General features: G+C 34.5%; 4 protein-coding genes across 4 annotated transcripts; 1 reads left to right on the top strand and 3 right to left on the bottom strand.

Annotated features, from left to right (window-relative positions):
- On the bottom strand, positions 707–2,618 carry LOC104725940 (transcription termination factor MTERF8, chloroplastic-like). Its single transcript, XM_010444691.2, has 2 exons — positions 2,311–2,618; positions 707–2,187 (listed from the first exon to the last, which is right to left on the bottom strand). The coding sequence occupies exons 1-2, from the start codon at positions 2,546–2,548 to the stop codon at positions 914–916; spliced, it is 1,512 nt and encodes a 503-aa protein (XP_010442993.1). The 5' UTR covers positions 2,549–2,618; the 3' UTR covers positions 707–913.
- Positions 3,654–6,038, top strand: LOC104725938. The gene is made up of 6 exons (XM_010444690.2): positions 3,654–4,329; positions 4,426–4,588; positions 4,696–4,872; positions 4,976–5,059; positions 5,264–5,345; positions 5,440–6,038. The coding sequence occupies exons 1-6, from the start codon at positions 3,974–3,976 to the stop codon at positions 5,940–5,942; spliced, it is 1,365 nt and encodes a 454-aa protein (XP_010442992.1). The 5' UTR covers positions 3,654–3,973; the 3' UTR covers positions 5,943–6,038.
- On the bottom strand, positions 6,015–6,511 carry LOC109127676. Its single transcript, XM_019232889.1, has one exon. It carries the CDS (start codon positions 6,372–6,374, stop codon positions 6,126–6,128), a length of 249 nt encoding a protein of 82 aa, XP_019088434.1. The 5' UTR covers positions 6,375–6,511; the 3' UTR covers positions 6,015–6,125.
- Positions 6,623–9,074, bottom strand: LOC104725937 (flavone 3'-O-methyltransferase 1). Its single transcript, XM_010444689.1, has 4 exons — positions 8,550–9,074; positions 7,446–7,756; positions 7,294–7,358; positions 6,623–7,185 (listed from the first exon to the last, which is right to left on the bottom strand). Exons 1-4 carry the CDS (start codon positions 8,960–8,962, stop codon positions 6,883–6,885), a joined length of 1,092 nt encoding a protein of 363 aa, XP_010442991.1. The 5' UTR covers positions 8,963–9,074; the 3' UTR covers positions 6,623–6,882.

Here is a 14,893-nt window from a genome sequence, read left to right as displayed (position 1 = left end):
CTTAATATCTTTATACTTAAGAAAAAATATAATTTGATATTATACGTTATAAGATGTTCAATTTATTCTTTAATTTGATTAGCATATTGTCCTATAATGATTTTCTCTTTTATTTCTTTACTTTAATAGATAAAGATGTAGTTACATCTATTAAAAGAGAAATAAATGAGACCAAGAAATAAAAGTATAATATCAAAATATATTTTTTCTTAAATATGAAGATAAATAAGATAATATATATCATATAAAGTCAATTAAAAATACACTAAAACTACTAAAGAGAAAATGACACATATCGAAAGAAAGAAGAGGGTGTCAAATGGCAATTCTTAGAGCTTAGTAAAAAAAGAAACTTACTATAAAGAAAAACAATTTTTTTTTTCATCAATAGATCAGCTCATATGAGCCAATTAGAAGATAAGTAGATAAGTTGTTTACAAATCGAACATGTTGCGGAGCTGTGCGCCTTTGGCATGCCAAAAAGTTCGCACTAACATTTGCAGTTCAAGAAACATGATCAATCATGCACCGCCTAGCCCTTCCGGTAATTGGTGGTACTCATAGTCAGCGAATGACCACCAAAAGAAGTACATTTCCTGTAAAATCATCAGTCGCTTTCCAAGATTTATAGACGAAACACCGATAACTGTATAAACTAGAGATTGTGCTCTCCCTGATCCTAGGAGAAGAACCGATGTGAGCCGAGAGAGAGACAATGCTATATATGTTACATTTTATTCATGGACTAACGCACGCACAAACTAATCCAAGCACGAACATTAATGAATATACAAAAGCTTAGCTTAACTCTATAAATCAAGGCATGTAAAGTATTAATGTTGATGATATCCAAGTGAGAAAATTGTGATATAAACTCTCAGTTGTAAGTTCTTAATGAACTTTTGTCACTCAATCATAAACAAATCATTTCGATGTCTTTGGCCGCCTTAGAGAATCTTTCAGCTGATACTGTCAAAAGCTTGTTAAGAGACATGTTTTCACCTCTGCTCTTCAACTTTTCTTCATACCTATGCTTGATCCTGCTATCAAGCTTGTACCCAAGAAATGCAGGGAATGCAAGAAGCTCTTCGACTTCACGCCCCATGTATTCGATCAAATACTCCAGTTTTTCTTCTAAGGAACTATAATTATACTGCAGGACTTGAGGATGCTTTGTGCTCATAGCTAGAATGTCTTCAAACGAAAGACCGTAGCTCGAGTACAGTCCAATCACCCTCTGCATATTGTCAGAGCTTGTTCTGGTCACAGCTCCCATCGCAAAAGCCAGTTCCTTTGTTCTATGCTTATATCCAATCTTCACCAGAAACCCGAGTTTGTGCGAGAGATTATCTTCAGATAAAGCTAGATACAACGGTGCTTTGCTCAAGAATTTGAACATGCCAGGGGAATCAAAGCCACATTCCTTCAGAAACTCTATCCTCGGCCGCAGTTTCCTCTCTTTACTAGTGCTGATAACATTAGGGAACACATGAACAATCTTAAACACTTGTTCAGTCGTCAAGCCAGCAAAAGACTTAAGAAACTCAACATGGCTGTTCATATGCTCAACACTATAACTCAATATAGCAGGGAGTCTACGTAGCACGGTTCCAGTGGCGAAATCGTCTTCCCCGCTTAGATCCCTAATAAAATCAACCCTAGGATTCAACTGACTATCCAAGTCACTGTTGAGAATCACTGGACGCCTCGCTATTATACCAATTCCACCAAAAGGTTCCAAGAAACTAATCAATCTCTCAATGTCTACAACTGATTTCTGATACAGCAGTTTATTTAAGTACACTTTGCTCAATACGTGAGAGATCTTTTCTTTTGGTATACCATGGAGGATAAGCAATCTCACCTTCTGAATGAAACTAAGCAAGATAGATGTTTCTACCACAGCAAGTAAGCGCTCAACTAGTTCAGGCTCAAGCCTTCCTTCGAGTTCATCAACCAAGAAACTAATAACGGGATCCAATTCTACTGAAGTCAATAAATTAGGGCACTTTGCTATCAACCCCTGAAGCGCAAAGCCATTGATTTTCAGAGATTGAAGAGAAGCAACACGAGCACTGATTTTATCCAAAGATGCCGACTTTATATCTGGGTTCTTCTCTAAAACCATCTCAGTTTCTTCTTCTCTAAACCCAATATCTCGGAATAACGAAAACAGAGACTCTGCAACTGCAAAGAAAAAAAAACAGCTACTGGATCAAACGCACACCAAGTGTTTGTGAATATGCTCCAGAGAAAAAATAAACACAAATAGTTTAAGAGAAGTGTATCAGATATTCAGATTTCACGTACCAGTTTTACTTCCAGCTTCAATCGGAGAACTAACGCAACTACATCGGAAAACAAGAGCAGTTTCCCGACGATCTAAGCAACGGAAAAGCAATGGCCGTAGCTCAGACCGAAATGTAGAAGAAGCAGGGAAGGCTCCATGAGAATAGAGAGCAGCTGTAACCGGCGGGAGATGAAGACGGAGATTAGTCGGCGGTGAGAAAACGGAGAAGGAACAAGAGACGAGAGATAAGATCACCATGGCTCCTCCTATATCCAAAACAAAACCGTGAAGGTTTTGATTTAACGGTCGTATTTGATTTAAGATTGGGTTTAACTTTTGAGATGTACAAAAGCCGCTGCTCAATGGTATTGGACTATTGGGCCTAATGAGAATATTCATTATTTTTTATTTTTTTTGCTTTTCTTTTTTTGTTACAAACTTAGATAATATTCAATTATGTTTAGTTTTTAATTTTTTAAATATGGGAAAATAAAAAAATTAACTTCTCAAACTTTCAATTGTATGTAAATATATACCCTTAATTTTCCCAAAAAAATGCAATAGTGCCATTCAACACTAAAAACCTTACAATATAAAGCCTCAATACATTATTTAGGTAATAATTATTATTAAAAAAATTCATAGAAACCACTCCCAATCATTGTTAAGTCCGCCGCAACTATCATTACCATTATCGATATTACACAATCACTACTATTATAGCCACCATATCACACTACCGTCCATAGTCACAATTTTTAATCACGGTGAATGATGACAAACAGCATAAGTTGTACTGGCGATAAATTTAAATTATCTTTTAGTAAAACACAAATATATTTAACTCATTAGTCAATGGTAAATGATATTCTGGATTACTAGTAAGTAACATCACTAACATTGTTACATAAATTTGTGAAACACGCTTATTATGGATTATATATTTTACAAATTACAACCAACACAATTTTTTTTTTTTTTTTTTATTAGTTACATCCACAAGACCACAACTAAACCAATATGACACAGAAATCAAAGACCCGGTAAATAGATGATCAAACGTGGAACATGAGATAGATGAGTTAATAATGCTAGTGAGACACAACCCCCATAGTCAAGTCTTCCCAAAGAAAAAGAAAAAATAAAGTCAAAAATTTTATACTATAGTCAAGTTGGCTTTCACACACTTACGAAAATAGGACATTAAATAAACGTTACGGTATAAACAAGGAAGGACTAATAAAACTCAAAAATTAAATTAGGGTAAAGAAAAATAAACCCTACCTAAAAGATTTGAAGTCTTCCTCCTCCCAAAATAAAAATCAACCGTAAATATGGAAATAGTCCTAATTGATGGACGGTGGTAGTCGTCGTTTCACACTCTCCGTCCACCATTTTCATTCTCTGCCTCTTAAACAAAAAAAAGCATTGCCCTTTCGAAGCTATACATCAATGGCCACTACTACTTAGCGTCTACGAAATAACCCTTTTAACCATTAGATTAAAGCTCTCCTCTTCTTCTTCACCACCACCACTCGTGTCCCTTTCTTTGTCTTCTTCCTTCTCACCGCCTCTCTCAATCTTTATCCAACAAACAAAGATTCGTTTTATTCTTTTCTTCTAAGTTTCAACATATATAAAGAAGCCAGACCCTTTTCTATATTATCCTCTGTCTAAAAAGTTATGGCTTTGCTTGAGAGTATAATCTTAGGGTTAATTACAGGATGGTTCGCTTTTGTTGTTGGATTGATCATAGGATGGGCATGGAAACCCAAATGGGTTTCTTCTTCTTCTTCTAGTGACGGAGAAGTCAAATTGCGTTGTTCTGCTCCGAGATCTTTTGATTTGTCTTTCCCATCTCCTTCTCCAAGCTCTGTTTCTTCTCCGTTAAAGGGTTTTGGATCAGCTCCTTGCTTAAAGGCTCTTGTTTGTGATACATGGACTATGGCTTTGAGACAACAGAGAACAACTGTTTCTCCTGATTCTTCATCTTCATCGTCGTCTGATACTTCGGAACAACATGTGGGTTTAGTTTCAAGGTAAGTTACAATTTTGAGGATCGTGATTTTGAGAAAATGGATTTTGTTTTTTTTTCTTTGTTTGTTGATTTTGTGTATTTTTTTTGGGATTTGTAGAGTGAAGAAAAATGAGGAGAGGATACCCAATACTGTAACGGAGTTGGATTTGAGGCATCTTGTGCAATTGGTTGAGAGGAAAGATGGTGGTCAAGCTTGGATTCAGATGATGGATCGTTTCACTTCTGGTATGAGATATCAAGCTTGGTTGAGAGAACCTAAGGTAATGTAAATATTATTTGTTCTTGTGTTGTGTATTTTGAAGAGTAAGGATTTGTTTCTCATTGTATTGAATCTTGAATTGGGTCTTTTTGTGTGTTTGTTTTTTAGAATGGTCCTACTGAGTATAGAAGCAGAACTGTGTTTGAAGATGCAACTCCTCAGATTTTAAGAGACTTTTTCTGGGATGATGAGTTTAGACCAACTTGGGATACAATGCTTTCTAATTCCACTACTGTTGAAGAGTGTCCTAGTTCCGGAACCATGATTGTTAGATGGATACGCAAGGTAAAAATTAGACTCTCTAGTTACTTCAAATTTCGATTTGGTATCTTTTTGATGATTAGTTCCTGGTTTGATCTTTCCTTTTGTGTATGTTCTTGTGTTGCAGTTCCCATTCTTCTGCAGTGATAGAGAGTATGTGATCGGTCGCAGGATATGGAATTGTGGGAACTCTTATTACTGTGTTACAAAGGTATGTTACTAGTAACAAAAATGGAACCGTTTACACATTATGTCATAAAGAGTAGAAGTCATATCATTTAGTTTGCCTCTAAATCGGTTAGTTTGGAAGTTATGACAAAATGGAACAGGAAGATGGTGAAAATATTCAATTTTGCACTGCAACGAATCAGTTCCAGTAACAACACTCTAAGATCGTTTCTTGTTCTTGGTTCAGGGAGTATCTGTTCCTTCTGTACCGCCTAACAACAAACAAAAACGTGTGGACTTGTTCTACTCGAGCTGGTGTATTCGACCTGGTAAGGATCCGTATCCAACACTTTGTCATCTTTCAAGAACCGAATAACTCAAAACATAGTGTAACATTTTTCCTAATGTGGTAACTCAATGCAGTGGAATCAAGAAGAGACGATGGAGTAACAAGTGCATGCGAAGTGCTTCTATTTCACCACGAAGACATGGGGATACCGAGAGAAATCGCAAAGCTCGGAGTGAAACGAGGAATGTGGGGAGCAGTGAAGAAGATGGAACCGGGGTTACGTGCATACCAAACGCAAAGACTCTCAGAAGGAGGAACCAAGCTTTCTCGGCCTGCTTTCATGGCTCAAATCAACACCAAGATCACATCAGAACATCTCATTTCACTCAGCAACGGCGCATCACCTGTCACTGAAACTCCCGTTACTCAAAACCAAGGAAACCAAGCTGCGAATCTAAAGAAACTGTTGATCATCGGTGGAGCTATTGCTGTTGTCTGCAGTTTGAGCGGAGGGGCTTTTGTTCCTCCTGCGTTTGTTTTAGGGTTTGGGAAGAGGTTTGGTAACGGTGGAAGAAAACGTCAGCTCGAAGGAACAACAACAACAAGTCAGAGTCATCAGACTACTTCTTCTTCATAGAATCTTGAAACCAAGAATTTAGATATATAGACATACGGAATTAGCAGATTGAGAATAATCCAAAAACGCAGATAGTTCCAGATTAGTTTTGTAGAATTGGAGTAAGCTGTTTGATCAATCTTTATACAAAGCAACATTTTTTTTTACAAGTAATAATAAAATAAAACTTTACATCTATGATCATCAAAAAGGAAAAATTGTTTCAAAACAATGAACACCATCGAGCTCTGGAGCTATCCTCATCGGTTGGATCTTCTTCGTCTTCTTATTACTCTTTTCATCGTCCGACGAAGTTTTAGCGGAGTTCTTGTGTTGTTCTCTCGCCGCCGACTGATTATCACTGGAGCTCTGTTTCTGATTACCGGAGAACTTCATCTTGAAGCCATTGGATTCAGCGTAAAGAGCTTCGAAGGGGCTAAAGATAGACATCATCTTGAATTCGACTTTAGTTTTTGAAACTTTTGTTACTTGACGAGATTAAGGTTGAAGGAGACTATATATTTATAATCGGTAACGAGAGAAGCAAAGGTAGAAGAGTCTAGAAAGAGTAAGAGAAGTTTGAGAAGTTTTGAGTTGAATGAAGATTCGTTGAAACTAGTTTGGTCGGTGAAGGAACAGAGTCCACGTGGATGATTGTCTGAATGTGAGATTGATTGGTCTAATCGGATAATATATTTGACTGATTCAATAATAGCTCATTGTTTTATTTTTCTTATAATTACATAAACAAGAATACAAAGTACGATATTTGTATAAGAAGATAGAAAAGCCAACTCTAATCAAACTCTTGATAAACCATTATTAAACACCATAGTTTATAGGAGAAGTGGAGAACAATAATATAACACGAGTAAAACAAATTAAGGTGGTGGGTGAAGAAGTATACGTAGACATGATATCATGTTTACGTATAAATCATCATTAAAAGGACATTTTTGTTTTAGAGCTTCTTGAGCAACTCAATAAGGTTAACACCAAAAGCGTCGCAGACAACTTTGATGCCCTTGAAGCCTGATGCTTTGGCTAAAGCCTCAAACTCTTTCTCAGTTCGTTCTTTGCCTCCCGGATTGTGAGCCAACATAATGCAATCGACATGGATTACTTGTTTTGATGAGAGGCTTGAGTCTGGTGTCTCTGGAAGTATACACTCTGCTAATATCACTTTTCCATCCTCTGGAAGCGCCTCGTAGCAGTTCTTCAAGAATTTTACGCAGTGTTCGTCGCTCCAGTCATGACATATCCACTGTTACAACAATGAGAAAATGTTTTTTTGATGAGGCTTTACTTATAATTTCAAGAATTTTAGTAATTAGCAATTTCTTTGGTCTGAAAAACTTGATTTATCACTAACCTTCATGAAAATGGCATCACCTTTAGGGACACTTACAAACATATCTCCTCCAACATGTTCAATTCCTGCATTAATTTATAGATAAGACCACAATCTTTATAACAAAAATAAAAAAATTTGGATATGCCAAATGTGAGGAAAATGTAATATACCGGGATGAGAAGGAGCATCATCGATGACATGTGGGAGATCAAAGTTGATGCCTTTAAGGATAGGATACTTGGAGACAATCATTTTGAGGGTAGCACCAATGCCACCACCAACATCAACCAAAGAAGTCAAGCCCTCGAAACCCTTATAGGTCTCAAGTAACTTCTTCATGGTGATTGTGGAATGGTTAGACATTCCATTGTTGAAGACCTTGTTGAATCTAGGGTCAGTTCCGTGGTACTCGAACGCGCTCATGCCATAAGCCTTGTTGAATGGAATTCCACCATCAAGAACCGCATCCTTCAAATGGTACCTGAAACATGTCTCATTGGTATCAGTTTAAGAAAACACACACACACTCCTCAAACTTAAATTAATCCTTACCTAATTGTTTTTTTTTCCATTCAAATTCTAAACCCTCAACTTTTGGTTATCACTACTAACAATAGTTTAGATTGGTCCCAGGATTGAACTCTATTTTAGATCCACGTCAAGTTGAGAAAGAGCTACCGGTATGCAAAAGAGAACCAGCCGGTTTGATTCGAGAGAACCAAAACCAGAAATTTTAAGTCATCTTTTTTTTTTTTTTTTTGAACAAAGATTTTAATTCATCTATTTTCTTTATTTGTAGTTCAATAATCAGAAGACCAATTCTTTTCCTAATGTATACCTACCTATTCTATTTCCCTCTTTTGCTACTCAGTAATCGGAAGAAGTTGTATATTTAAAGCCAAGAACATTAGTCAAGAACATAACAAATAAATTTATAAACAAAGAGATAGTCTTGTCTAGTGTGCAAAAAGCCAAAAACAAACAAATAATTTGTCTAGAAGGTCGTCTAACCACTAAAAGAATTGTATATTATATGGTTTTCAAGTGGAAGATGGTAAACGTGTCCTTGTGTCTGTATTTGTCTGATTGTCTTTGACACTTTGTGCCTCTCTCTATCACCTTTAACCTTTACCTTTGCACAATTGCACTATAATCACATCAACCAAGAATCATAGCTTATGAACTCAATTTCTAACTTGATTTACCATAAGATCTATTGAAAAATAAGAACTATCATGGTAATTTTGAGGAAAGATATCGAAAAAAAGCCTTACCAGCTTTCCATGAGAACTTTGTCTTGGTTCATGAGACAAAGAGCAGCGATCGAGACACCATCCTCGTTCTTGGTCAAGTACTTGCAAACCGGACCAAGCCCGTAAATACGCTCGACGCTGTCGCCGGAAAGTTTACGGTTGGAGCAGGTAAGGACTGAGTAAGACGTAAGAAGACGGAGGATACGGTCGAGCATGACAGGAGCTTCGGGGTTTTTGGTCGGAAGCTGAGAAGCGATCTCGGTCGGAGACATGGGAGAAGCGTTCTTGGCCATGATCTCGAGAAGGTCAAGGTCTAAAGCCGCTTTTAAAGCCATCGGAAGAACCGAGGCACTCGCTAACTGCATGGCGAAAAGGGCAGCTTCGTCATCGGTTACTTGCACTGGAGTTATCTGTGTCTCCGCCGTTGAACCCATTTTAGTTAGATCTCGAGTTTAAAAATTAAAAAAAAGATTGCTCTGTTTTTATTTTTATTTTTTGGGTTTCTTTTGTTTTGAGGATTGTGTGATGGGTGAGAAGTGGAGGTTGAGAGAGTTTTATTTATATGAAAATATATAATAGAGAAGGTAGACGATTGGCATATTTTAACGCAAAATTCTGATCTGGCAACATGATTTGCTCCAATTGAAAATCGAGTCATGTCAGTACTTTTTTGTATTCTACCATATGAATAATATCTTGCCTAACGTCGAAAATATAATAAAAAAATAATAATACGCCCTTATAGGCCATTGTAAATTATATATTTCTTACACAAATAAATAATACATCCAAACAAATTATTAAGATCCCTTCTAAAAAAAAAATTACTATTTAAGTAGTTTTTTAATATCTACTTTTTATGGAGCTATTAAATTCGGTAACAAGTAACAACTATGCCATTTTTAGCGAGATCTAGCTTAGTGTACTTCACAATTTCATGTACTACTTTTTTTGTTGTCACAAGTTGATTTAATGTACATACTAAAATTAATTTCAAACAGAGTAGGTTATATCTAAATGATAAATGGATCATATATTGTTTGAGGTTGCGTCAGTGTGCTATGATTATGAGGTTGTCATATTCTTGTAAAAGATAAGTGGGAGTGTATTGAATATCAGTATTGAATTTGATATTTTAGAAGATTTGATGGGATTTTAATATTTTGAAATTTTGAAGAGATTTAAGTGTAATTTTAGGAGATTTTATTATTTGTTAGAGACTTTTAATAAATTTGATGAGAAAATGATTTGGTATGTGGTGAGATTTGATTATTGAATTTTAGGTAATTTTAGGATATTTATAAAATAAAAACATTGTAGTCAAAGGAGACGCCTAAAGAAGAGATGTACTCGTCATTACAATCACAGAGCTAAACTAATAATAAAACCTCTCCAGCAACGAATACATTATGTCAAAAGTTTCGATTTTTTTTTGGTAATTTTTTATTCAAGTTCGTAAGCTTTTTTTTTTACTACAACAATAAAGAAAAAAGTTTTTTTGCCAATTTGAATGAATAAAATGTGTCTCTTTTGGATCTTTGCTAAGACCATTTCCAAATGTTTTTCTTATTTTTTTTTCTATAATAGAGAAACTCTATAATAGAGGCATTTTGTGCTCCAATCCACCTCTATTCTCATCTCTAAAATAGAGATTGCTATTTTTTTCCTCTATATCTAGAGAAACTCTATTTTTTCCCTCTATAAATAGAGGAAGATATAGCAATCTCTATTTTAGAGATAAGAATAGAGGTGAGTTAGAGCAAATTTGCCTCTAAAATAGATTGCTATATTTTTCTCTATTTATAGAGAAAAAAAAATAGAGATGCATTGGAGATGCTCTAAAGCAAAAGCTATACACTAATGTTGAAAAAGATCGATCATATACCATCTTCATTTACTTCTTCACAATTGGGTGTAACAAAACTAATATATTTCTATGTTTTTGCTGCATTGGTTTCTTTTTCTTCTTTAGCATCCTGCAAATACGTGAATGCAGATTTAGATTCAACCAAGATGTTTGTTCTCTTATTGTATCTGTTGAAGACAAAGAGAGAATCAAATGTCAACTTACAAAGTTGCCAATCTTGTCGAAGTCATCATCACCATCACCATCATCTGCAAGGTTTCACAATTACACAAACATAATCAATATTTAAGACACGGCTAAAACTTGAGAAGCAACGTACAAATCAAGATGTCTCACCGGGAGCTTTGTCGCTGTCTTCTAGTTCTCCCAGGAGGAAAGTGTCAAGACCTTGCTCATATGATGCAATAGATGTTCTGCTTTTTGTGACATTTCTTTTCACCTGTTTCTGTCCCTTCAACCTCTGGGCTCTTCTTAGCTTCCTCCTCTTTACTCCCTGCTTTGTTCCTAAGTTCCTCCATGTAATTCCTCTCATATTTGAGCCAAAACAAATCATTTCCGCTTAATTAATGCATGCAGCTATCAAGTCTCATACCCACAAAATTCATGGGTACTCAATTCATACTAATCACTTTACAAATATACACAAACGAAGGTGCTAAGATCTTCTCTATATATATTTTCAGTTAAACGTTCCTTTGGTTTTGCTATTCTCACATATAGGAGAAGACAAGTTGCGCACAGATGGAGGTGTACTTATTCTGCAATTGGGTTCGAACTTTTTTTTTTTTTGGTGGGAGGGTTCGAAAGCTTTTTATAAACAATCTTTCAAAGTTTCACCTTTAAAGGTGGAGTGATTGCAAAACTACACTCCTAACTTGAGTCAATTGCAAAACTGATTATCTCTTTTTCTCTCTCCAATATTTGTCACTTTCTCCCAATTAAATCTTTATGTGTTTATTGTATTCACAAAAATGTCATTATTTCTAATTTATTTGAATTTCTTGCGAAAATGTTTATTACATCCATATCCTCATCTTTTTTTTTATTTACGGTTGTGCCACCACCATCAATTTTCCAACAACCATGAACAACCAAATTTGAAGCTCTTAATGCTTCAACAACCTGAATTTGTGAGCTTAAATAACATCCAATGCTATGAGAACTTCATTTTCTTCCTTCTCCTCTCTATTTTAATCCAAGAAAATTTGTAAGTGTGTTCATCTTGTTATATGTCATGATTCTTGGATAGTGATTAAATTGGTGTTGGGTTTCTTCCTTGGTGACTAAAGACGACGTCCTCGGCTGCTTGACATTGCCAAACAACCACCCATAAGGTTATTTTCCGGTAGATTTCGTGATTTTTCTTGATTTTTTGCGAAATTAGACTTCATTTGTTAGTCTAACCATCAGAATATCATGTAAAGTCTACTATGTGGTTAGTTTTGCAATTAAAAATTTATCGAGTTTCGAGCCCGTAGTCTGAAATTTCAGTCTCCTTAATTTCATTTGAAAACAAAAAAAATATGATTCAGACTGCATTATAATCTTTTCGTCAGATACTTCGTTTGCAGTCTATTAAGGTGTATTTTTGCAATTGACCAAATTCTTGACTTTTTAGTGATGACTGCCGGACTAAGTCTTCTGATGATAATAAAAGAGTAGACTTCTATAGTGACTATTTTTGGGGTTGACCAAAATATTTAAGCATTGACCGTAATATTATTGATAGAAAATTAATTAGTTGACTGCAAAAGAAGTCTACTAATTAAAAAATTAAAATGTTGGTCAACACCAAAAATGACCACGACAGACTGCAAACGAAGTCAACATTCCTGGAGACTTCGTATGTAGTCTACTTGGCGAAAGTCAAACTTGGTCAATTACAAAACTAACCACAACGAAGTTTACTTTTTCTAGTGAACGGATAGATGAAGTCTACTTGTTAGCTAGAAGTCTACTACAAAGTCAATGGTTTGGTCAATTGCAAAAATAACTAGAGTAGACTATAATCGAAGTTAACTTGTTGAAACTTTCTAAGAAGTCTACTATGTTCTATGTTTTTAATTGCAAAACTGACCAAAAAATTAACAAAGGAAGACAACAAAAGAAGTCAACTATCCTAGTAGACTTCATCCGGTGTCTGCTTTATTAAATTATAATTGCAAAAATATACCACACAAAATAGACTACAAGGGAAGTATCTTCATAGAGGCTAGTTTATGTCTACAAGGTTGACATCAACATGAAGTATTCATAATTTGAAAACCAATTTATTGCAAATTGGTGAATAATTTTAAAGATTTTCTTGTTGTATTCTTTGACATATGATATGTACTTGCCTCTGTATGTTTTTGAAATGATTATATATTATATATATGGAAAAATCAAGTTTTTGGTTTTCTTAGGCAGTTAGGTCATTAACTTAGATTTATTTTGGAAGTCAACGTGTAGGAGTTCTGTGTGAAGTCTGTATAATTGAAAAAGTCTTTAATTGAAAATATAAAAAGATATTTTTTGATTTTTTAGTTCGAAGATGAAACGGCGGCGAAGATGGAGGGGCGGGGTTGAAGAATACAGAGTTCGGCGAGATATAGTACAAATTATAATAATTATAATAATCCTGGTTTTAGAAAACCAATTCCGGTTTATTTGTAATGATTATGTCGACGACTTCTCTGGCAGACTTCTGTACGGGAAACTGAACCGTCTGCAAATCAATCAAATAAATTTAATATTTGTAATGATTATGCTGAAGATTTATCCGAAAGACTTCTTCTAAGAATATAGAATTCTACAATTATAAGTATGAAATGAAGTGATATATAAACTTTTTAAGAATTACCCAACTGTGAATGATTTCAGTCTCCAACACTACAATTAAGGGTATTCTTAGCTATTAGTTGTTACACAAAATCTTATTGAAATTACAAATTTCTAGGATTTTTTTTTCAGTTTTTGGATAATTTGACAAATTAGAAGAGAAATATGATTTTATAAAAATGTCGACGACTTCTCTGGTAGACTTCTGCACGGGAAACTAAACCATCTGCAAATCAATCAAATCAATTTAATATTTGTAATGATTATGCTGAAGACTTATCCGAAAGACTTCTTCTAAGAATATAGAATTCTACAATTATAAGTATGAAATGAAGTGATATATAAACTTTTTAAGAATTAACCAACTGTGAATGATTTCAGTCTCCAACACTACAATTAAGGGTATTCTTAGCTATTAGTTGTTACACTAAATCTTATTTTAATTACAAATTTATAGGATTTTTTTTCAGTTTTTGGATAATTTGACAAATTAGAAGAGAAACCTGCCATAATTTTATAAAAATTATATTTTTTATTATGTCGACGACTTCTCTGGTAGACTTCTGCATGGGAAACTGAACCGTCTGCAAATCAATCAAATCAATTTAATATTTGTAATGATTATGCTGAAGATTTATCTGGAAAACTTCTTCCTGGGAAACTAAACCGTACTTTAAACTACAAATCTCAATTTTTATTTAAAAAATACAAAAATAATTTATTATAATAATTAAATTAATAATAAAATAAAAAAAAATCAAAATCTCAATTATTTACTAACATATTATGGGTAATTCTCTTCCACCGTCACTGCTCCACCACCCCATCTTCTGTTTAATCTTCTCCTCCAGCTGTAAAATTCTCGGCCTCCACCATCTCCTGTTTAATTTCTCCCCTGCCTGTAAAATTAAAGACAAGAACAAGCTTTGGTAAAAAATCTGACTTCAAGCAATTAAGTCATAAAAATGCAAATAAAAGTTGAGATCAAACTCGAAAAAGAAAGAACTAAACTTTTTCCAACAGATTACCCAATAACAATTCTCAGATCCAAATAAGAAAACCCATGTAGAACCCAAATTCAACCAACATAAAACTAAAAACCTAGATTTGGTAGGTAGATATGAATACAAAACCTTTGGGATTAGATTTGAATATGAATGAAGGTCAGATCTGTAGGGAGATTCGTAGAGTCACATTTGCAGAACTTCTTCAATAAAAAACAAGAGAGAAAAAGAGGATAGATTGGAGTTTTAGATCTTTTTTTTTTTTTTTGTGGAGAGCCAAGATATATTTGAGAGAGAGGCAAGTAAAATAAAAGAGAATCTAGGGTTTTCATATTTATCTTTGTAACCACGAAATATTTTGTGGGTATATGTAGCTGAATTTTTGAGAGCAATTGAGAGAGAAATTTTGGAGAGAGAGAGAGAGAGAGATCACATAAAAAATTAGGGTTGACTTATAGAGAGAAGTATATATATGGTTAAATTAAATTATTCGGTTAGGTTAAAATCAAGGAATCGGTACGCATTCGGTTAGGTTCAGCTATCGATTTGGTTAAATTGTCGATGAAATTAAAATAATATAATATTAATAGTTGATGACATTACAAAGTCAACCACCAATAGTCTGTAGAGAAGTCTACTTAAGCAAACCCTAAATCAAATAATTTTAACCTAAT

The sequence above is a fragment of the Camelina sativa genome, chromosome 11, assembly GCF_000633955.1.
Source record: "Camelina sativa cultivar DH55 chromosome 11, Cs, whole genome shotgun sequence".
Classification (NCBI taxonomy): Eukaryota; Viridiplantae; Streptophyta; class Magnoliopsida; order Brassicales; family Brassicaceae; genus Camelina; species Camelina sativa.
This window is presented reverse-complemented; position numbering and strand designations above follow the sequence as displayed.